Here is a 25,594-nt window from a genome sequence, read left to right on the forward strand (position 1 = left end):
ACTTGTTTTCAGAAATTTTCTTCTGCCATTATCATAGCTGATAACTTCACATTAAAGGAAAATATACCTTTCTTCACCTTGTGATATTTTGATAGGATTACGGACAAAGGAAAAAACCCCAACAATTTGATTTTGTTCTGTCAGTAGTACACTTACATTACTTATATTTAAAGCATTTAATATGACATGAAAAGGTAAACTCTTGTTTACCATAATCAGCATTTATTAACCACCTCTCTGCCAGATGATGCCTATATTCACCAACATAAAAATTTACTGAGCACTTATTATTCAAAATAGAATTTCAAAATTATAATTCAAAATTATATACTTAAAATTGCTCAAGTTCAATCTTTCTGAGCCTGTTTTCTCCTCTGGGATTTGATGACTTCTTAAGTCCCTTTTGATTATATGAATTTATGAACTTGTAATTAAAAAGGAGGCTGGTGGTGCATGTCAATTTATCTCATCAATAGAAATTATTCCTTCCTCCAATTAACCTGTTAGTGACCATTTTAAGGAGCAACATGGCACAGTTGATGAATTGGTCTCAAAGCTAGGAAAACCTGGGTTTGTCATGTCTCTCATAAAAACTTGGCTATACGACAATTTTCTTAATAATTTTAGAAGTCTAAGACTATCAATTGCATAGAAGGGATTTGTAACAATTTATTCACCTGAAAGTTCCTATATAAAAGAAATATTTCAAATCTTTATCCCCAGTAAGATTTCATTACTTTTTGAAAGGAGAATTTTCATTATAACCATACTACTATATAACACATTCATTAAATTCAGGAAAAAGTGTTAAGTTTATTAATACTAACATGTTATAGTTCAGTCTTGAGATAGCCCCTTTTTAGTTCTTTGTGACTGAATCTCTCTGGATCTATTCCTTTACTAGAAAAAGATGAGATGACTAGAAAAAATATCTAGCCCTAATGCTAACATCACTTTAAAGTTGAGGAAACTTGAAGTAGAAGGTAATTAAGTGACTTGCCCAGGGTCACACTGCTAGTATTGGAGGTGGGAGTTGAACTTGGGTCTTGTGATTGCAGAACCCAATACTTCATCCACTGAGACACTTAGCTACTTGGAATCACAACATAATCACAGCTTTTTAGGATTCTAAAGACTTGAAATATATAGTGCAAGTTCTCATCTAACTCATTTGCCAAAAAATCTAATTATCTGATGGCAAAAAGATTACTTATAAGTATGTATAAAAAGAGAATGTGTATCACTTCAGTAAAATTAAAGATGAAGCATAGAATGTTTATAGCTCTTTATGAAAAATATATTGTTAATAGTATCAATAAAGACAAGACAAACAGTACCAAGCATCCTTCAGGTAGGTAAGAAAAAATTTAATAGTAACTTCACAAAAGTAAACAAATATACAAAAATCAAGTATTTATTTTTGAATGTTAAAAATAACATACATAATAACTTCAACATAGTGCTGCTGTCAAGACTGTTTTTATTTTTAAACTCAGACTTTTTTTTGCCAATCAGGCTGCCTTTGCTCAAAGATTAAACATCATCTATCTGGATGTCAGATACTTGCTATCTAATTCTTAGCCCTATTGCAGGTAGAGATTGTGCTGTGCGGCCATCATCTCAAAGAAAAAAACAACTTGACTTTGTGAAACCTGAATCCTCTTGTAATGAAAAGCAAGAGAGGAAACAATCAAATGATCTTTTTTTCCCACTGAGATGCTGATTGCAAGAAATGATTATATAGAAGTAAAAATGGGGATTGGAGATATTGTTTCTTCTTATTAAATGTCCTTCCAGCAACTGTGTATGAGAGATGAAAAGGAGAGGGATTCTGCTTTTAAGCTACATGTTGGGTCAATGTTACAAAAACAGGCAAATTTCCAAATACTTCTGTGGATTCTATAAAAAATAACTGGAAGAAACTGTTGTATTTTTTGAACATCAAGGAATAAAATTTTCCATCTATCCTTTGAAATCAAACCTTTCATTGATCTCTAAAACAGCGCCTCAATTTATATCTATTAAGTTGGCTTCGGTGAAACTTTTGAGAAAGATACATTTTTGGTTACAATATAGATTAAGCGACAAACTGCATTCTCAAAAATGTTAAGTATTCAAAAAGGGATCCTAACAAGATTATTTAATTTAGTATATTTAGCTCATTAAAAACCCAACAAACACCAAAAACTGCCTTTTAGCATTTGTCGAGGAAAAAAAAAGTGTATAAGTACTTGAATGTAATGTGACAGGCAAGTTTTTTACAATATGGGTCATTCTTCTTCAGCCATACCACAAGAGTTAATGCCATCTTATTTCATGATAAATATTCTTCAAAAATTTTTAAGTTCACTCCTGGCCCAGGCTCCCTGTTAAGCTTTGAATGGTTTGACATGAAATGTGTATGTGTCTCTGTACACGCACAGATACACACACACACACACACACCCCGAACAAAAACTAAGTTTAAACTAAAGGAACAAAGAAAATACACAAAGCACAAATATTTTAATTTTAAAATGGCATGTTTTCTTGGCTCCTTCATGCAATTAGCATGCCCATCTTAGTAGTGATGTTCTTATTTTATAGAGTCTTTGCTACGTTTTTGATTGAATCTTGTTATTCTGCTGGGCAGAATCCCAATGATTTCCCATAGCAATAGGCAAAAGAAAATCCTGAGTCAGGTTTATTCATCATTATCTGTAGGAATAAGACAAAATAGAAATTAAGCATTGGAAATATGGGTATTCAGCGAAATGACTGATTGTTTAACTTTACACAACACTAGTTTGTCCAAATCCAGAATTCAATTAAGATGTGACATGTAATATCAAGACAATATTCTCTTCAAAACTATAAAGCAAGCACATACCAAGTCAGTTTTGTGGTACATGATCTGTATCTTGTGTTACTTCTTTAACACCTTAAATTGGCCTCTCTTTAACCTAATTTTAAATAACAACCTTGTCAACATATTTAAATTATTTTTTCAGTAGTAAGATTTTTCTTATCTAACTTTCATAAACTTCTAAAATGAGAAACTAAAAAACATTATTTGCCCTGAAACATCATTTTGATATGTTTTTGTTAAGTTAAAATGGTTCAGTATTTTAAGAGCTCATTTTCTAAAATAATTCAGAAGAGGAACATTTTAATGACTCTTTTATACATCAAATACAAAACATTTGTAAAAGAATTCTGATAGAAAAGAACATAACAAGCATGTCCAATCTGTATTCTCTAGCTATGCTCAAGCCTAAGTCTGCTTATCTATGCAAAGACAAGTGTGGATGGATTTGAGATCAGGCTTCTAACTTCTCAGTAATTCTCCATTTTAATCAGCCTGGCACTCAACTGCTCTGCTGTTCGAGAAAACCTTGCCATTAGCCTTGATTACTCAGAAAGCTTGAATCACACTGTTGTTATCTAACATTCTTAGAGCTTAGCTATATTCTAAAATGACCCCTTGCTGTGGCTGACAATATTAAAAATGTTGCAGCACCTTTCTCACTGCTGCAAATTTAATAGCATTAAGGGTCAACCTTCTAATCATTTGATTTCTGCCTTCTTTGGTACCTCCGTAATAGCTCATCATAGCTGCTCCCTATTGTCACCTTGTCTCCATACTGGCTCTTGGTCTCTGGCAAGATCCTGGCAAGGAAAAACTGTCTTAGTTGCAAATTTAAGTAAGTAACTTGATATTTTCCTAGAAAGTGGTTAGGCAGTGGAGGAGAGATGGACCATTCAAGTGAGTGTGATATGTAGCTGCCGAAATTTTAATTGTCTTAAAACTACTATGTATGTGGCACTATAGGTGCTCCCAAGGCTACAAAAATATAGTTGACAGGACCTCTTTTCTTTAAAGAATTTACAGTTTGACCAAGGAGATAAAAGAGATATACAAAATAAATAAAAAATCTTCAGTATTTATATTTTAACAGATTAATGAGCTCAGGAACGTAGGTATTTCTTCTGTGGGGAGAGACTGCAGCACATTGATGCCTCCTCATCTTGTGTTGCAGAGGGACTAGATTTGGGGTTTTTCTAGTAGACAAGAGTTCCTGGTCAAGATCACTCCCTCTATGAAAGAAGATCTGTACCTTTTTTCCTTTTTTAACCACTAAAGATAATTGCTTTAGAGCACCAAGTGGTGAAATGACCTGTCACCTAGCCGATTGTCTGCCACAAGAAGCACTTGAAAATAAGGCTTCCTGGCTTTGAGGTCAGTTCTCTATTCATTACCCCAAATTGTTATTTTTGTCAATGTTACCTCATCAGTCCTCTACAAAGGATCTACCCAGGACTAGATTTTTTTTTCTTTAGGTCTTCTTGCATTTCATAGGTAAAACTGTCATTCATTCATTCATTTGTTCCATAAACATTTACTATAAACACCAATTCTAAGCAAGGCACTGTGCTAAATACTAGTAATAATACAGAGGCAGAAATTAAATAGTTTCTGCACTCTTGAGGAAAACAACATGAATACAAAGAGGACAAAAAATATTCAAACTAATTTCTGAGAGAAGGACTCTAGCAGCTAAGGGGATCAGTAGAAGAGAGTGGCACCAGACAGTGAGCTGAAAAGTAGCCACTGAGCTCAATCCACACACAAAAAGAATCACTGCTGTATCAAACCTATGAAGTGCTTATGCAGCTTCTGCCTGGAGAACTTTAAATCAGGAGGGCTCCATTACACTTCTAGACTACTCTAATTACTTGGAAGGTTTCCTTGACATCAACCCTCATTTTTTTTTTTTTTAAATTTAATAGCCTTTTATTTACAGTATATATACATGGGTAACTTTACAGCATTAACAATTGCCAAACCTCTCATCAACCCTCATTTTGCTTCTCTGAACCTTCCATCCATTTACTTCTTGTTCTATATTCTGGGACCTAATCCCTCATCCACATGACATTCTTTCAACTACTTGAAAACAAGCTGTTCTTTTGAGTCTTCAGGCTAAACAATTTGGAGGCTACAGTTTAAGAAAGATGTTGACAAACTAGATGTTTTAAGGAGGATTACCAGGATGATGGAAAGCCTTGTGTTCATATCATATTAAGATTATTTGAAGAAACTGGTCATGTTTACCCTTTCTTAGAAGGTAAAAACAAGGCCACAAAACAAAAATGGATATAAGAGCATGGCATGGTGTGTTTCTATTTTGTTAAATATTTCCCAGTAACGTAAAAAATAATGTTAACTATCATTTTTTAAAATTTTGGCTTCCAAATTCTCTCCCTCCCTCCAGCCCCTTTTCCCCTTGAGAAGGCAAGCAATTTTATTTTGATTATACATGTGAGGTCATGCATAATATACTTCCTTTTGAGTCATACTGAAAAGAAAAAAAGCAAAATAAAATAATAAAAATAAAGAAAAATTTTAAAAGATTCTTCAATTTGCATCCAGAATTTATCAGTTCTCTCTTTGTATACAAGAAAGACAACATTTTTCATCTTGGGTTCTTTGAAGTTGTCTTGGATCACTTTATTAGAGTAGCTAAGTCTTTCCATTTAACTATACTTATAACATTGCTGTTACTGTGTACAGTGTCTCCTGGTTCTGCTCACTTAACTTTGTAAAGATTCATTAAAATCTTTCTTTCCAGGTTTTTCTGAAACCACTCTATATTTATCACAACTTTTTCAGCTATTCCCCAAATTGATTTTCAATTCTTTGCATGGCATAATATTAAAAAAAGTTGCAGGAATGCTAACCCTCACAATGAACTGAAGCAGTTGAGGGAAGGTAAGGATAGCATAAAAGAATTTTTTAAAATCTATGTTGGAAAAAAAGAGTAGAGGATTGGCCCTATGATTTCATTAATGTAGTGAGCTTTTAGGAGAGGAAACACTTTTTACCAATGTAGAATGATATCTTTCTGTACTTCCTCCTCCCCCAAAGTTGGTTAGTGAATTTTTATGCACGTACATTAGTTTCTTTAAACAAATCTCATTTTTCTTCCTCTCTGGGATCAATTCCCTTTGTCTCTCCAGAATGTTGTTTCTGAGACTCTCCCATTCATTCTAGGATGATTTCCTCCATAGCATTTTAATCTTTGAGATCCTACCTATCAAAAGATAGGTACTGAATCTTGAATTGTTTGAAATTTGCTTTCCCAAAACCAATGGTGTACATCAGATTACTTCTAAGAGAGGAAAACTGAGGTATGGTACTGGAGCACACCTATATAGCTGGAGCTGGACTAGTTTTCACAACAGGTGGTAACCTGCTCGCTGCCACTATGCATCTCTGACCTTCTGATTCTCATGGCGAGGCTCTTTGTGCTCTGGGAAAGACCCTCTCCCCACACTCACTAAGAGCCCTGACCATAGACAGCCTTTATGGAGAAAGAAAAGAACAGACCTCAAACCCTGAGGATCCTAAAGGCAAATCATCTCCAGATGAAGCCCCAAAGGGTGATAAGAGTTGGTCTCCATCTCACAAGGTTTTCTTGGAAGAATTCAAAAAGGATCTTAAAAGAGAGTTGGAAGAAAAATGGGGAAAGGAAATGAGAACTTTGCAAGAGTGTATGGAAAAGGAAACAGAAATTATCTGAAGAAAACTGATTAAAAATAGAGTTTTATTGAAATAGAAAAATCATATCATTCCTTACAAAATAAATTTAACAAAATAGAAAAAGCATACAACTCTTTCTAAAATAGATTTGAAAAAGAAATCAATTCATTGAAAAAAAAAAATCTGTGAAATGGAAAAAAAAATCCAATGGACAAAACACCTCATTTAAAGTTCAAATGACCAAATGCAAAAGGATATAAAACAGCTAAGTGAAGAAAATAATTCACTAAAAATTAGAATTGAACAAATGGAAGTGAATGACTCAATGAGACTGCAAGAATCAATCAAACAACCCTCCTCCCTCCCCACCCCAAAAAAAAGAAAAATAGAAGAAAATGTAAAATACTTCTTTGGAAAAATAAATAACCTGGAAAACAGATATAGGAGAAACAATCAAAGAATTATTGGACTTCCTGAAAACCACGATGAAAAAAAAGAGTTTAGATATTATCTTCCAGGAAATCATCAAGGAAAACTGCCCTGATAACCAGAAATTCACTCATCATCTCCTGAGAGAGACCCCAAAATGAAAATTTCAAGACCAGTATAGCTAATTTTCAGATCAAGGAGAAAATGTTGCAAGCAGCCAGAAAGAAATAATTCAAATATTGAGGAGTCACAATCAGGACTACCTAGGATCTAGTAGCTTTCAGGCCTGGAATCTGATATTCCAAAAAGTAAAGGAACTTGGATTGCAGCCAAGAATCAACAATCCAGCAAAATTAAGCATTACCTTTCAGGGAAAAAAGATAGACATACAATGAAACAAGTGAATTTCATTTATTTCTGATGAAAAAAAGCAGAGCTGAATAAAAAATCTGATCTCCAAATACAGAACTCAAGAGAAGCATAAAAAGGTAAAAAGGAAAGAAAAAAATTAACTTTCTTTTAAAAGTTAAAACATATCCCTATAAGGGAAGATGATATATTTAACTTGGGAGATATGTGTACAGGTATAATCTGGTTTTATTGTGATGATATAAAAAAGAAACTAGAGGAGGAAAGGGAATTCTACTGGAAGAAGAGGAAAATGAAGTTAAAATGGTGTAAACTGCATCTCATGAAGAGGCAAAAAATACATTATTATTGAGGGATAGAAGAGAGGGGGAATGAGCATTGTATGAATTTTACTCTCATCAGATTTGGCTCAAAGAGAGAATATCAGACACATTTAGCCTCACAGAGAAGCTTGTCTCACCTTATAGGGAAGTAGGAAGGGAAAGGAGAAAGGAAAGAGGCAGGCTAACAGAAGGGAGAACAGAAATAGAAGGAGGAAGGTACAAGAAAAGGGGAAGGGCTATAAAAGGGGAGGATTGTTTGAGGGAGACGGTAGGCAGAAGCAAAATATTAGGGAGAGGGGAAAGGAAAGAGAAAATTTTGGGAAAAATAATTTGGGGGAAACAAGATGGCAGGAAATACAGAGTTAGTAATTTTAACTGGGAATGTGAATGGGATGAACTTTCCCATTCGGAAAATGGAAAACAGAAGCAGATAGCAGACTGGATTCCTATAATATATTGTTTACAAGAAACACATTTAAAGCAGTGATATATTCAGAGTAAAAGTAAAAAGCTGGAACAGAATCTATTATGCTTCTGCTGAAGTAAAAGAAAGTATAGCAATCCTGATCTCAGATCAAGCAAAAGCAAAAATAGATCTAATTAAAAGAGATAAGGAAGTAAATTACATCTTGCTAAAGGGTACCTTAGATAATGAAGTAATACAGCAAAATAACTGTTTGGACATATATACATATATTGTATTTAACTTATACTTTAACATATTTAACATGTACTGGTCAACCTGCCATCTGGGGGAAGAGGTGGGGGGAAGGAAGCAAAAAGTTGGAACAAAAGGATTTGCAACTGTCAATGCTGAAAAATTACCTATGCATATATTTGTAAATAAAAAGGTATTAAAAAAAGATAATGAAGTAATATCAATACTAAATATATATATATATATATATATATATATATATATATATATATATATATATATATAGTAATATAGCATCCAAATTCCTAGAGAAGTTAAGAGCTGCTCTCTCAGAACTAGATAAATCAAACCACAAAATAAGAAAGAAGTTAAGGAGGTAAATAGAATTCTATATTATCATTTTCAGTTATACACACTACATTATAGGAAGAGTACTGATAAGGTGGAGAACATATACAAGAATGTATCCTGAATGGTTGGCAGGCCTTGGGATTAAGCTATATAAGGCTCATGAGATGGAATCCAACAAGATCAGAATAAAGATTCAGAATGCATTTTGATAAACTGTCTTTAGATAATAGATAGCTGATAGAAGGAATAAACTTGTTTTGCCCAGCCCTAGAAGGTAAAACTAGAAAAAAAGACACAGAAGCTGCAAGTTTATGAGGAAAAACTTTGCAAATGGACAATCTCAAGTGAAATGGATTGGTACGGAATTCCTCCTTCCTGAGGTCTAGAAGCAGAAACTTGATAACTACTTTTCAGCTTTGTTGTGGCAGGTATTCACTTAAAAATGTTTGCCTGGGATGGTTTTCCTTGGAGTCAATCCTTAGTATCAGTTGGAATAAATAACTGCTCCAAAATCGCAGCCAGCTGGTAAAAATGCAAACGTTTATTTCTCCTTCCAAATTCAGCCTGGTTAATTGAGGCCTATCTCTCTGCCTGGCTCCAAGAGATCTTGCAGCTTTGTCCTTGGCTTCTGCCTCTGCTTTCTTCAGCCTCCAGTCAGCTCCGACTTGTGGCTTCTCAATCTCCAGTCTGTCCCAAGCTCCAAGAGCTCCCTCTATTTATGTGATCTCCTAAAGGTTAACTCTGCCTTCTGGAGGGAGAGGGATTCTGGGTTATCTCCCAGAGTGCTCTCTGGTTCTAAGGGAGGTGTGAATTCAGATCTCATACTAACCCTGAACTCTCCCAAAGGTGTGAACTCCATTGAGTACTTAGATACTTATGAGCTCTCTAAAGGTGTGAACACAAGCATTGTTCAATCAGTTCCACTTAGTACCTAGTTCAAGTTCTGGCCCAAAATAATTCTTTCAAAGATTAAATTAACTCCAATGTCTTAACACTTTGTAAAGATTCCAACATTTGCCTGTACTTCAGATGAAGTTCTAGACAAAGTCAATAAAAATAATATTCTCTAGATGTTGCTGGTTTGTAGATAAAATTACATATTGAAAATAATAGAGTTTTCTCAGTGAGAATGCTACAGTGATTTATAAAAAAGCCAAATAAAACAAAATGGATGGATGAAAAAAGAGCGGGTTGAGATTATCAAGGATCATGAAGTCTTGGCTAAGAAACTCAAAACTTTAGAAGCAGAAATTAAACAATATCTTTTGAGGTCTCTTGGAATGTGGAAGATTCTATGATTTTCTGAACCAAGCCCACATATGTTTGAAAGGTATTGACTTCAATGCAAAGATGGGCATGGAAGAGGAGAGAAAATAATATAATTCAAATTTAAGGAACAAAAGATGCCTGAAACTCAGTAGAACTATCTCAACGGATTCATGATTTTATGTCACGAATACATTCTTTGTAAGTCAGAAGGTATTAGACACAGAAAATCCTGAACAATAAACTAAGAATATAGTAAATTTCATTTTCTAGTAGACGAGAAATGTTCTGGTTATACATGTGGGAGTCATTTAAGAAAAAAAAGATTTACAGTTAGATTGGCTAAAATTAAAATAAAAATCAAAGAGCAAATTAAAAGAACGAATAAAGACAAGAAGATGACATTACATATATGATTACAATAGCATCAAATTGGCTGTCTCAAAAAAAAAAAATCACCAAAAGCAATGTATCAAAGCAAAGAACTAATCTAATACAATTCTTTTCAGGCAGTTGTGGGAGGTGAGGTGAGACTGGGATGGGGAGATGAGACTGAAGGAGAATAGATGGAATAAGATTTTATTTTCATTAATGAAAACTGCAGGACCTAAAGAGCGATAATGGGCATATGAACAGTCCTTGAAAATGAGCTCTTGTTTTATGGAATGTTCCTCTCCATGTAGGATTTATGGATATGCACAGACAAGAATCATTGTGGATAAGCTGAGGTCAGCCTTGGTATTTTAAAGATAGTAAAGTAAGTATAGTTATCACTTATAATTATCACCCCAACACTGATAAAGAAATGTGATTGAAAAAATATATTAAAATATATCTCATAATTAAAGTTATATATACATGTGTGTATAAATATGTATATTTATATAAAATTTTACATATATGCATATATTTGTGCATGTGTCTTATTATCATTTGGTCTGTCTCCCTCATTCATTCAATTCAATAACAATCATTTACAAGGTATATTATCACATACAGATATAGATCCAATGCCAAGCACTGGATGAAATATGTACTTTATATATAAAACGTCAAGATCTTGAGTAAGATCCTAAAAAGATTAAGATCTACCTCTTCTCTGCCTAAAAACACTGGACATCTTCCCACTATATTTTCAATGTAATGATTTGATAGTTTGGAACCATAAGATTATAGATTTAGAGCTGGAAAGGATTTTGGAAGCTATAAACACTTGCATCTTACAGATAAGGAACTGAAGCCTAAGAAAGTTCTGATAATTTTTCAAGGTGTACACGCAGACCAGTAATTGTAATCACTCCTTAACAACTTCCCTAAGTTCTTCCACTGCCTTCCCCACTTCCACCTTGAGAGTTCTGCTCTTTGAGAAGACTGAGGTGACCCTAATAGTGGAAGATCACCATAACCTGAAGGGCTCCAGCTATGTTAATTTCACCCCTACTCACTCTTTGTTTCAGACTTTTCTACCTCCTCAGTGCTCTACCTGCCTCCACCCCCACCCCTACCCCCACCTTGTTTTCCAGCTTCTCTTCCTATTAGAATATAAGGTCCTTAAAAGTAGGGACCTTCTTGTTTTCTTGTATTTATATCTTCTAGTATTTGGTACAGTACCTGGAACATATATAGTAAGCCTCAATAAGTGTGCTTTGTCTCTTTCTATCTATTAAGTAGCAGAGCCAAGATCTGAACTTAGATCCTCCTAAATCTAGCACTTTTTCTTCCATACCTTTGCCTCTGTAAAAAAAATAAAAATAAAAATCAGGGTGCTAGGTGGCGCAGTAGTGCTCTAACTACAGCCCTGAAGTCAGGAGGACTTAGGTTCAAATAGGACCTCAGACACTTAAGACTTCCTGGCTGTGTGACCCTGGGCAAGTCATTTAACCCCAAGTGCCTCAGCAAAATAAATAAATAAATAAATAATAAAGGGCAAAACATATTCTCGTATTAGTATTTAAATATACTTTTCCCTTCACGTCAACTTCTGAATCACTTTATTTTTTCACTTCATAGTGAAGCCTAAGAATTAAGCAATAAAATCATATGGAAATTCATATTTCTAATACTAATTTTAATTTGAATTTTGACTGCTGCATTCAAATAAAAATGCAAAAACCCTAAAGACAAGAAAGCAGTACCTGCTTTTATTTCTTTTTAAGACCTAATCCCTAAACAGACTCTTAAAGATGTGAAAATATTTATGAATATGTGTCTGAGACAGAATCAAAGTAAACTGGTACTTAAACATAACATTTATAATTAACAGGGAAGGCAGTGTTTTTTTTAATGGATTTAAGAACTTTATTTGGAGAGATTTGAATTCTTATGTAGATAGCTTATCATTAATATGGATAACAGCAAAAAAGCAGCATACAATGTCAAAAGCAAAATATAATTACAAAACTAGTAACAGAAAATCAGAGAAATGTCTTATAATGTGGATATAACAAAAGAACAGTCTAAAATTAGGGCAGTATAGAAAATGGCTATTTTGAAACTGGCATACCACTGTTCTGAGCCATTAAAAAAAAGTCTCCAACCTACTATTATTCAGGAACTGATTAGTCAGTATTAGAATTATATATGCCACTTTTTGTCTTGCTCTGATCATTAGTTGTTCTCTATCACTAAATCTTTCACTATAGTTATTAATAAAAGGTGATAATATTCATATTAGCTCATTTGTTGCTTGTGAGTAATTCTTGTAGCGAGAAAGGAAAAATGTTTAAAATGTAATACTGGGAGAGAGTAGATGGATTATTTTTGTTATCCCATAGACGATTTCAATTTTAGCACAGATGGCAGGTAGTTGGCTTTACTGGATAATAATGCTTCAATAAACATAAATATATTGTGCAGGAAGAGCAAATACATTTTGTTACTTAATTACACCAACACAACAGAGATTTGTCAACATTAGGTATTTATTAAGTGCTCTTTGTTATGTTAGGCACTAGAGATAAAAAGACAAATAAAATGATCCCTGTCTTCAAGAAAATTTTGCATTACTGGGGCAAAACAACATACAGTAAATACAAGATCAATACAAAATGAATGAAGTGTCTCCTCTGGATCTACTTCCTCACCAAACTCACCCTTGCGGGTTGAATCCCCAAGGAGTCAACTACCCCAGGGTCAATGGAATCTTTTAGTCTGAACGTTTAAAATTATGAACATATAGTAATGAACTGAATCAGCTACGCCCAGTGAAAGAACTCTGGAGATGACTAAGAACCATTACACTGAATTCCCAATCCCTATATTTTTGCCTGCCTGTATTTTGGATTTCCTTCACAGGCTAATTGTATATTTCAGAGTCTGATTCTTTTTGTACAGCAAAATTAACGGTTTGATCATGATACTTATTGTGTAGCTAATTTATACTTTACTATATTTAACATCTACTGGTCATCCTGCCATCTAGGGGAGGAGGTGAGGGGAAGGAGGGGAAAAATTGGAACAAAAGGTTTGGCAATTGTCAATGCTGTAAAATTATCCATGCATATAACTTGTAAATAAAAAAGCTATTAAAAAAAATTATGAGCATACTTTGCAGATACTACAACAAGTAGAATTGAAGAAATTCAAACTCCAACTAAATACTAAAATAGAAATCCTAAAAATAAAAAAATGAGATGAACAAAACTGAAAACAAAACCCCACGAAATAAATTAGAAATGTTTAAATAAATGGAGCTTTTTTTAAAAAACATATCAAATTATGGATTGTAAAACCAAGGCAAAGCATTTTATGCAATGAAGATAAACCTTTTTTTCCAATAATATAAGGATAAAGAAATGCTGTCCATTGTTCAAACTACTATTAGATAAAGTTGTAGAAATATCCATCAACAGATTGACAACAAGAAATACAAGAAAAAGAAACTGAGAACATAAGACACGAAATTATTGCTTTTTGCAGATATGATGAAATTAATTGAAATTATTATTCATTGTTTTAAGATATACAGTAAATATAAAAATTATAATACACCTAAATTTATTTACCTATTCAGTGTTACATTAGCCAATCTGATTGTTATAAAGTTAAAAAAAATAACAATACTTATCTGGAGAAACAAAAGGTCAAAAATCTCAAGAGTAATAATGGAAAAATGGGGAATGAAGAGAATCTGACAGTAGCATATCTTAAACTATACTTCAAAACCATAATCATCAAAACAATTTGGTACTGCTTAAAAAAGAATGGTTGATCTATGTCCCATCTTCTTAAACTCTGGTTCACGACCCCAAATGGTGTCTCATAACTGAATGTGGGGATAGTGAAAGTGTGATTTATTATCGGTAAATGTTTGATTTGTGTACCTATTTTGTATTCTTATATACCCAGGGTCACATAAAAATTTCTTAGGTGAAAGGGATCATGAATAGAAAAAAATTTAAGAAGCTATGCTACAAATGAGGTATACAACAAAGCAAAGGAATCTAGTAATTAAGTATTCATTAAATTCAAGGACATCCTAGCCATCAAGGTAAGAACTCACTATTTGACAAAAATTATTCATTTGCAACATAGGGAAGATTCATATTTATGAGAGCCATTCCCCAACTGATAAATGGTCAAAAGGTAAGAACAAAAAATTCTCAAAGAAAGAAACTCAAGCTAATCATAGCTACATCACTAATCTAATCACTAATAGAGAATACAGATTAAGCACATCCAAGTCTCTACTTCATACTTGGCAGATAGGCTAAGTTGACAAAAAAAAGAAAATTACAAATATTGGAGGAATTGTGGGGAAATAGGTAAAATGATGCACTTTGGGTGGAGCTGTGAATTGTTCCAGCCATTATTTAAAGTTATTTAGAATTATATGCAAAAAGTTATTAAACTATCTTTTGATATAATACAACAACTAATTAAAGAGGGAAAGATAATTTCTGTACAAACGGCTATATATGTTCTCTTTGTAGTGGTAATGAACTGTTGCCCATCATCTGGGGAAATTGCTAAACAAATCACTGCATATGAATGTAATGGAATACTATGTTATAAGAAATGAAGATAAAGATGGTTTCAGGGAAATCTGAAAAGACTTGCATAAACTGATGCAAAATGAAATGAGCAGAACAAGAATAAAAATTTGTACCAGCACTGAAACAGCAAAGAAAAACAACTTCAAAAGACTTAAACTCTGATCAATGCAATGACCAACTAACTACATCTCCAAAAGACTAATGATAAAGCATAAAACCCACATCTTGATAGAGAAAATAGATTAAGGTACAAAATGAGACATATTTTTGGATATGACCACTGGGTGGATTCAATTCATTTCTGAATACTTATTTGTTTACAAGTTATTTTTTTTCACTGTAGAGGGAAGTTGAAAATATTATTCCCCCCCCAAAAAAAAATCACTGAAAATTTCTTATAAATGCATAGAAGAAAAGAGATGGAAGTTCAGAAAAACATACAGACTAGAAAAATTTTCAAAGTAACATATGCAATTTATTATATATTTTAAAATAAAAGCAAGTGGTATATGAAACATTCAGTTTCATATGGATGTTTTTGTTCAGTTCAAGAAGTACAATAAATAGCTGGTAAAGTGAGACTAGAAGTCAAGAAACTAGAGCTAGATAAACAGAACTGAAAATCATCTGAAAAGAGATGATAATTAGGCTCATGAGAATGATAAGATTTAAATAAGACAGATAGTGATGAGCAGAGATGCTAAACATTATACAAGCAAAACTTGCTCCTGAACCAAATTAAAAGGTAATTGGGAAACAAAGGTAAAAAGGAAATTGGGAATATAACAAAGATAATGTTATTTTGTGGTATTCTAAGTTAGTGTGCTGCAGGAGTGCCCAGAACAGACTCTATACCCTCATGGTTTGTAGGTATAATCTGCAAGAAGAACTTAAAAAAAAAAAAAAAAAAAAAAAAAAAAAAGATGATGAGCAGCACTCAGGCAGATTAAAAGAGAAAGTTGTGTCACAAATTTACAGAGGAGAGTAGCCACAAGAAAAGGGTAAATGAGGGTTGAAGGATGCAAATTATCTAACAAATCTATTAAGCAGAAAAGGCTTCAAAAGTAAAGTCCTAGTGATAGGCTGTTGTCTAAGAACAAGCTCAGTGAAATTTATAGACACTTCTCCAGGTTGTCCAAAGAGTGATATTTTTTTCAGCCACAGAAACTCATGAATATTATTTTCTAAAGTACAGAAAACTTGTGATGTGAATCAGTAAAAGAAATACTCACACTGAGGAAATCACAGATCCTTGGAAATATTAAATATAAATTTTACTAAAAGAGATCAAATGAATTTAAATAGTTTTCTAGTTGGCTAAAGATATTAAAATTTTGTATTTAGTTTTGGAATCTAAGTATCTTTCCAATTAAAAGCATTAAAAACATTAAAAGCAGACATTTGATACTTAATAATAAGTTCTGAAACAATTATTACCTTCCTGATAGGCTCCATCTGCCATGACTAGATGAAGGATTTTAGGATAGAGGTGCTTATGTTCATTTCCCAGAATATTCTGAACTATTGTTGAACATATCTCAATATTCTCATCTTCATCCTCATGTATTGCCTATATGAAATGACAATTCTAAAATTTTAATGAACACAAATATTACCTTTTACTAATATGATTAATATTAGAAATATTTTCAGTACACACTAATGTAATAAGTTTCAATTGTATACCTAAAGAATACATTTCAGAGGAAAATGCAAATTTTTTTTCATTTTTAATAATTTATTTTCCCCAATTATATGTAAAAATGACTTAACATTTGTTGTTGTTAATGTTTAGTTTTGAACTCCAAATTCTAACCTTTCCTCCCATCCTTTCCCCTCCCTGAGATTAGAAATCTGATATAAGTTATACCTCTGGAATTATGTAAAATATTTTTAGATTCGTCATTTCATGGAAGAATACTTGAGTAAAACAAAAACAAAAAAACAAAAAAAAAGAGAGAAAGAAAAAAAGAAAGTGAAAAACACAATGTTTCAGTCTATATTCTGACATCATCAGTTCTTTCTTTGAAGGCAGGTAGCATTTTTTGTCATGAGTCTTTTGGGACTGTCAGAAAATGTAAATTTAATCATCATTCTACCAACCTTTATTTTATCGTAAACTTCAATGAATTTATCAAAGCCTATTTCCTGCTCCAGATCAAGTCTCAGTTCCTCTAAATGGTTAAAGACACTATCACATTCCCCACATTCACTGGCAATATCTCCATCACTGTAATCTAGCAAAGGGGAAAAAAAGGCAATTACTTAATGACCAAAACAATTAAAAGTCAAGCATAAAATGATTTGTATCCTAACAGTCAAATAAATTTACTTCTTCTAGAAAAAATGGTATAAATAATGGTACAAGACTATTTTCACTACTAAAAAATTATAGTCATTAATAATTTAATACCATTAGCAATAATGTGACGTAATGCACTGGCAAGTGCACTGAATTTGGAATAAGTCAATCTGGATTCAAATCCCACCTTTGCTGTGCATTACCTTTGCAAATCTGTCAAATGAGGGCTTTAACTTTCTGAGCTAACAAGTACTTTCTAGTGTTCTTTCTGGTTCTAATTCTACTTTAGGAAGAGCCTTTAAAAAACAAACAGAATCAGAATAAAATGCTAATATATATAAAGATGTTAACTAAATTAATAAAAATTGAAAACAATATTATGCCTTGTTCAATTTAGCAACTCTCAAATATCTGCTATGAAATTTAATTATTGGCATCATTTTTAGACTAGGCAGAAAAAAATGAGTCCTTATGTGAAAAAGTAATATGGAAGAGAAGCCAAATATAAAAAAATTCCACATTGTTAAAATTTTAGGAAAGCAATAAGGAAAATATGATATTGAGTTCAATATTTTTCTTTTACTCAAATTACACATTGAAGAAAGTCTGAAAACATAAGCAAAAGACAAAAATGCTATTTAAAAAGGCAAAACTAAAAACTTTAATGCATATAGTCAGTGACTGAACAGTTAACTAGAAAATAGACTAATACATTCTTAAAGTAAATTGAGAAAGGCAAGTCTCTAAGAAAACATTCTCTAAAGAAAAACCAAGCAACTGGGAGCCAGCTTGATTAGTTGCAGATAACTGTCCAAAAAAAGATATTACTAATTTTTAGGAGAAAAAAAACTTTCCCAGTGCCCCAGCAAATTTTTAGATTTAGAAATTTAAATCTAAATTTTGTTTTTCTCCCAAAATGAACTTAACTTTTCTTTCTTTTTTTTGTGTGAGGCAACTGGGATTAAGCGATCTGACAAAGCGCGGAAGTGTTAAGTGTCTGAGGCCGAATTTGAACTCAGATTCTCCTATCCATGGTGCCTTATCCACTGTACTATCTAGGTGCCCCAAAATATGCTTCTCTTAAAAATCATTTGTTTTAAGCTAATACTTCTAAAGAGACTAACAATCATATTGTTTTATTTCTTACCTGAATGCCACTCTTCATTAAGAGCACTTTCACTGCTTATGTTATCATCCTCATCAGCAAGTTCTGTGCCATTTGTTATTTGTCCTTCAGTGATGGACTTTACGACGGTTTCTTCTTCTTCACTAGATTCTTCGTTAGGTGGTTCACCAGGTTCACTAAAGTCTTCATTAGGTTCTTGAAGTAAGCGTTCCATAGAGGCCTGAAGCTCCTGTAAATCTGGGTCTGCCTCCCCAAATAATCTGAAATTTAAGAACCAAAACATCAAAATGAACATTATGATCACATTTCTTTGAGTTCCACAATTTAAAGCCATATTCACTTGTGGGCAGAAAGCTTAGATGATAATACAAAATAATAGTGAATTTGATAAGATTTACATAATATGTAAAATTCTATCAAATTTTTAAAAAGGATTTGAAATTTAAAACTGCAAAACATAATTTTATATTGATGCCTTTAAAATTAATTTTAGTTGCTTAATGAAATTACATTACAATAAATATCAGTTTAACAATTTAATAATTACATTGTTTTAAAATACTTACTTACAATATTTTAGCAGATTAAATATAAAGGGAGCTTTGCCTTGTTATGACATCCTAAAGCACATGTCTAATTTGTAACATGGTAATATTTTAGATGATTTTGCAAATTTAGTAAGGAATGATCACATGGACTATTGAGTGAATGAAAGTGAATTAAAAGGAATACTAAAGAGAAATTTTTTCATATGGAGACAGTAAGTGTTCAAAATACATCATTATTGTTACAAATTATCTTTCAAAAACAAAGATAATTTGACTTCAAAGTTTTATTATCAACTAGTAAGTATAAAACAATAAAAGTTGTTTTTTTTTTTAAATCTTGCCTAATGTTCACTCAGATAAAATGTTTTCCATAAGGGTTTTAAAAACTATAAAACATAGCACTTAACTAGTCTTTATTTAGATTTTAACATAAACCCTAAGAATTTTTAATGATATTGCAATATCAATAATACTACCACTATTTTATAAAAGAGAAGAAACAACAAACAAAAGCATCCCTAAAACTTCCCACAGGTCAAAAGCAGAAAGCACTTCAAGTGCATCAATGAAAAGGAGAGGCATTTTAAAAATAAGAGGAAAAGTTTTGAAAAGCAGTGAAGCAAATGAAATGAAATTAGAACCACAAAATCATAGATTCTGAAGGGATATCTGGGTCCCCTAGTTCAATTTGCACCTCCTCTAGCATCCCCTCCAGGCAACATAGCTGAGAAGTGGCCATCCATTTCTTGCTAATCCATTTCACTTAAGTATATTTTTAATTATCAGAATGTTTTTTTCCTTATGTCAAGCCTGAACATACTCTATAGAATTTTACCCCATGGTTACTAGTTTTGCTCTTCAGGGCAAACAATCTAATCTAGTCAGTCCATCAGCATTTTTTTCCCTTTTTTTTTTCTTTCTTTATTTAATATTTTTCCACAGTTACATTCAAAACATTTTTTTACATTTGTTTTTAAGATTTATAAGTTCTAGGTTGTCTCCCTTATCCCCAAGCACAATTAAGAAACCACATGTATGTGAAGTTGTGCAAACATTTCCATAAATGTCAACTTGTGAAAGAAAACATAGATTGCACCCACTCTAATGAAAATAAAAACCCTCAAGAAAAATTAAGTTAAAAATAAAGAGAGAATAGAAAGAGTAATAGAGAATGTTTCAATCTATATACAGACTCCATCAGTTTCTTCTCTGGGTATGGATAGGATTTTTATCATTAAGTCCTTCAAAGTAGGTGTGGATGATTGTAATACTGAGAATAACAGTCACGTACAGCTCACCATCCCAAAAAATTGCTATTACTTTGTACACAGTATATTTCACTTTGTTCATGAAGAACTTTCCAGGTTTCTTTTTTCCCTGGGAGTATCCTGCTCACCATTTTCCAGAGAACATACAGTGAAATTAGAGGATTTTCAAGCATTTGTGATGAAAAGACCCGAGTTGAATGGAAAATATGATTTTCAAATACAAGACTCTGGAGAAACTTAAGGAGGTAATCAGGAAAGTGATGTCATAAGGACTTAATAAGATTTATCAACTTACAGACCTATATGGGAGGATGATACTTGTAATTCATTAGAATTTTCTCATTATTACGGCAATTAAAAGGGGTTATATATAGACAAAAGGCACGGGTGTGAGTTGAATATGAAGGATAATATCTTTTTTTTAAAAATAGTAAAATGAAGGGGTGAAAGAGGAATGTATTGGGAGAAAGGAAAAGGGAGAAGTAGAATGGTGTAAATTATCTGCCATTAAAAAAAAGAGGTAAGAAAAAGCTTTTATATTGGAGGGGAAGAGGTGAAGGAGAAGGTGAGTGAATGAAACTTATTCTCATCAGAATTGGCTCAAATATGAAATAACATACATAGTCAAGAAGGGTACATACTCAAAAGGGGATAGAAACCTATCTTACCTTATAGGAAAATAAGAGGGGAATGGGATCTGGAAAACAGGGGAAAGTGATAAAGAGGGGGCATATTGGGAGTAGTCAGTAATCAAACACTTTTGAGGAGGGACAGGGTGAAAGGGGAAAGAGAATAAATGTGGGGAAAATATAATTAGCGATAGTAATTGTAAAAAAAAATTTCAAAACAAGTTTTTCTAATGGAACATTATTGTTTTCTGGAAGCATTTATTTTCAAGTGATTGTTAAGTGCAAGAAGACCCAAGAGATACAAAAACAAAACAAAAGACAGCCTCTGTCATCATGAAGCTTCTATTCTACTGGAGCAAATCTAATTCCTTTTCTCTCTGAAAGTCCTTAATTATTTATGCTCTATGTTCCTCTAGCCCTTTTTTCTCCAGGCTAATCACCTCTTGTTGTTTCAATAGCTTCTTATGGCAGGAACTTGAGGAAATTCCCTACCAATCATCTGCTTTCAGAAGGTTTCCACTAGAAGGGCCATGGGTGCACACTGATGCAAATATTTTTTTTGTAATTTGTTTTCTCTATTTTCTTTGCTTTATGGATGAGGAAAAAAAAAAAAAAAAAGCATGGTTTGGTCCTTTATGGCTTTCCTAAATTCCAGTCCTTCTAGTGTTAACAAAACATGGCATCCTAACTCATTATCGCATTATATGTGTAGTCTGACCACTCCCCTAGTCTTGGGACACTTTCACTATTTGATTGCAGTCTGAGACTGCTTAGTTTTCCTGCCTGTCATATGACAGTAATGGTTTATACTTTGCTTATAGTCCACTAAAGACTAAAATAAAATAATGAAAATATGAATCTGAAGTTGACTTCAGAACATTGATCAGAATAAATCTATAGACTGAAGTCCTTTTCCCCTCAGATCAATGAAGTCATTATTACATAATTTATGATATTCATTAACAGCTCTGTGCTTACATCTCTTCACAATCAGAAGCTGCTTCTTTAATGGGTTCATCTTCAGTGTCCTCTATTTCAAGACTGTCTTGACATACATCTACCACAGTGGGAACATCAATCAGTGTTCTGAACAACTTAGAGAGATCTGGAAGGGAGCATGTTCTCAACATCTAAAAAATAAAAGAGATTTTTTTCCACTTTAACAAGAAAAAAAAGACTACTGTGTGTGTGTGTCTCTCTCTCTCTCTCTCTATATATATATAGAGAGAGAGAGAGACACACACACAAACACACACATTATATAATACATATATATAAAAAAAGTTTTATTCTTAATGGCTCAACTTCAAATTCCAACAGTTTCATGAAAATAATGTACCTATAACCATATCTATCACCTATTACCATTTTCCCAAGAATCTGGAATCCCAAATATTAAATGAAAAGGAAGAAATTTTGGGTTCTTAGTGGCTTATTATTTCACGTTCTAATTAATTAGTCCCTTTTTCCACCTTTTTTTTTTTTAACCTAAAAAATTTAGGTTGGGCTACTTATATTAAGAGGTCCAAGGTCTAAGTATGATATATCTTTACAATCAATAAGCAAACAATACAGCAATATTGCACAATAAGCAATAAGCAAAATATAACTGGAGAGTGTCATGGACACAAGAGACTTTTTACCAAGTATCTGAAAAAAGGCAGAGAAGAAAGATGACCAGACACAAGGTTCACTAACTGATATTTCTTCATTTACTGTTTGGTCTGTTCATTTGCCCAAAGAATTTTATCAACAATACAAAACCCTTAGTCAAAAAATTTTGTTCTTATGTAAGGTCCTAAAACTAAATTTACAATTTTTATGTCTTTGCTAAATTGTTTCTTTGCAACTTAGATCAATTTATTCTAGTTTTATGGTTTGTAAATGATCCCTATATATAAAAAAAAAAAATTCCAGAAGAAAAAAATGCAAGCTTTTGAATATACCAAGATAAAGAACTGTGTACAGTAAAAAATAAAATCTCCAGAATAAAAGGGAAATTGACTGGGGAATATATTTTATTAAATATATCTAATAAAAAGCTGACATTCAGAATCTTTAAGGAACTCATACAATTGTTTAAGAAAATATTTCACTAGGGGGCAGCTAGGTAGCACAGTTGGATAGAGCACCAGCCCTTAAATCAGGATGACCTGAGTTCAAATGTGATCTCAGACACTTAACATTTTCTAGATGTGTGACCCCAAAGTCACTTAACCCCAATTGCCTCAGCAAAAAAACAAAAAACAAAAACAAAAAAAACACTGCACTATAAAAAATGTGCTCCTCTGGATATTGAGACAATTTTTAAAAGAAAAAGTAGAAACTATTAAATAACTACTTAAGAACATGCTCAAAATCTGTAATAAACAGAAAAATGCAAAGCAAAACAATTTTGCTTTACTTTCTTATTCTCATCATTGACAAAACAGCTAATAATGCTAAAATTTAATGTTGGTGGAACTAGTGATTAGTATAATCTTTTTGGAGAGCACTCAAGAAATGTACAATAAAATCATAAAAATCCTAACTTTTGGCACAGGTATTCTAATATTTCTGGGACAATATTCTAAATATATTAAAGGAAAAAGCATTATTGGTACAAAAATCTTCATTGCTATTTTATCTGTAATAACAAAAATACTAGAAATAACTATTTCCCATTCTTTGAGGGATAGATGAAAATATTGTGATATAATGCAGGATATTACTATTCTGTATAAAATGGCAATTACAAAAATTACAAAGAAGCACATAATTTTTTAAACCAAAATTATGCAAACCAAGATGATTGGAGAGTAAAATCACACATACTTACTACAATCATATTTGAAAAAACAAACCAATAATTGCAACATCTATAAAGATACAAACATAAAGATCCATAAAGATATAAAGTTGAAAGTAATACAGAACAAATAAACGATTATTTTAATATGTATTTATTACTCTAAAAGGTAGATAGTGCAAATTTTAAGATTTTATTTAAATGTTCTCTCTATAATTTGTTTTTAATTATTCATATTTTAAGTTTAATAAATATTTTGAGAGACTCCCTCCAAAAAAGTCCAGGTACTTTAAAGTTTCATTCTACTTATATTTTGTCTATATTAAATCATCTTAACTTTTAAAATCTTTATTCTTCCTATTTTCATCTTTCTTTATTCTGTATACTTTTCGCTACAGCCATTTTTAATTCACATCTCTAAAAATATAAAAATTAAAACTGGAAGCTCTCAAAAAAGGCTTAATATATGCTGAGAAAATTGTCAGACTCCAAATTAAGAACATTCTTTTAAAATCAATAACATCTACATAATAACAGATAATAGGTAAAATTTGAAGACCCTACCTTAGTTAATTATTGTGTGTAGGTTGCCTTTTCCTCCAAATTGAAACACCTAAGGATTAAAAGATTCTTATGCAGAATTCCCTTATTCTGATGAAGAGTGGAAATATCTTCCCAGCAATTTGTATTGCTGACTGGATTCCTGCCCCACTAACCATTATCATTACTCTCATTATAATCAATAACTGACTTTTTTTTTTTTTTTTTAACATTGACAAGACTTTACCTCCATTATTTTATTTGAGCCTCACAACTCTGGGAGGTAAATATGACAAGTATCCTGATCCCTATTGTACAGATCAGATTTTGTTAAATATTAGTCTACTACTCTATTCACTACTGCATATGTAATCCCACTAGTTCATAGCTTTCAGTCATCTAGACAATAAAATCATGAATCTGGTTCTTCATAATTCTATTCCAACTTATTTTAATACCCGCACTTTTCTATACTGTCTAGCAAATCTAGAATATTCTTCATTTTAAACATGCAAGATTTTTTCAACTCTTTTCATATTGCCTTTTTCCAATGGGAAGGGCCTGACTCCGTCCATATCTGCCTTTTGAAATACTATCCATTTGTGAAGGCACAACCAGGTCTACTCTGAATGGTTCCTTCAATCTACCTTTAAATCTCTTATCTCCCAAGTAGTCATTCCTTTCTCCAAACTTCTAAAGCATTTTGTACCCCTTTCTATAAAATAATTGATTTGAATAATAAAAGTATTGCTCTATCTATAGATTAGGGAGGGAGGCAGGGGAGTGTGGTATGGCAACAGCAGGCATATTAAAGTCCAAATACAAAGAAAGACTCAATACTAAATTCATTGAGGAAGTAGATTACTTTTAAGACCAGCACATAATGATTATAAGTACAGTGTTGGAATCTTTACAAAGTGTTAAGTCATTAGAGTTAATAGAGACAATAATTATCTAATTTAGCATGGTTCAATATGATTAATCTGAACCTATGAGATGTTATAGGCCAAAACTTGAAACAAGGTACTAAGTACAACTGATAGACAATAATGCTCGTGTTCACACCTTTAGAGAGCTCTTATAAGCAAGAAATATTTAAGTACTCATTGGAGTTCACACGTTTGGGAGATTTCAGGGTTTAGTATGAGATATCTGAATTCACACCTCCCTTGAAGTTCTTAGGGCCAGAGAGCACTCTGGGAGATAACCCATAATCCCATTCTCTCAGAGGAGGAGTTAATCTTTGGGAGATCATATCATAATGCCCAGAATCATACAGTAAATGCATAAATGTCTGAGTTCAGATTTGAATTTTTTACTAACTCTAAATCACTTTGACACTTCAGATTAGTTTGTTGTGAACTTTTTGCATTATATACATATAAGCTTACTCTTAAAAAAATAAAAAATGGTAAGTGACAATGAATAAAAAAGGAGATATAAGGGAAAGACCCTAATATGTGTGAGTCTTTAAAGAAAT

At 32.4% G+C, this 25,594-nt stretch overlaps 1 protein-coding gene across 8 annotated transcripts in view; it reads right to left on the reverse strand.

The window, feature by feature from the left end:
* Positions 1 to 1,398: 1,398 nt before the first annotated feature.
* NEK1 (NIMA related kinase 1) overlaps positions 1,399 to 25,594 on the reverse strand; it is a 152,125-nt gene continuing 127,929 nt past the window's right edge. For all 8 annotated transcript variants that reach the window (XM_031941991.1, XM_031941987.1, XM_031941993.1 and 5 more), the window contains 5 exons: positions 21,765 to 21,916; positions 18,363 to 18,601; positions 17,017 to 17,150; positions 16,351 to 16,483; positions 1,399 to 2,697 (listed from right to left, as the gene is read on the reverse strand). In XM_031941991.1, the coding sequence (XP_031797851.1) occupies positions 2,684 to 2,697; positions 16,351 to 16,483; positions 17,017 to 17,150; positions 18,363 to 18,601; positions 21,765 to 21,916 (672 nt within the window). In that variant the 3' untranslated portion in view covers positions 1,399 to 2,683. The remainder of the gene's footprint in view (positions 2,698 to 16,350; positions 16,484 to 17,016; positions 17,151 to 18,362; positions 18,602 to 21,764; positions 21,917 to 25,594) is intronic.

The sequence above is a fragment of the Sarcophilus harrisii genome, chromosome 6 (assembly GCF_902635505.1).
Source record: "Sarcophilus harrisii chromosome 6, mSarHar1.11, whole genome shotgun sequence".
NCBI classification, from domain to species: domain Eukaryota; kingdom Metazoa; phylum Chordata; class Mammalia; order Dasyuromorphia; family Dasyuridae; genus Sarcophilus; species Sarcophilus harrisii.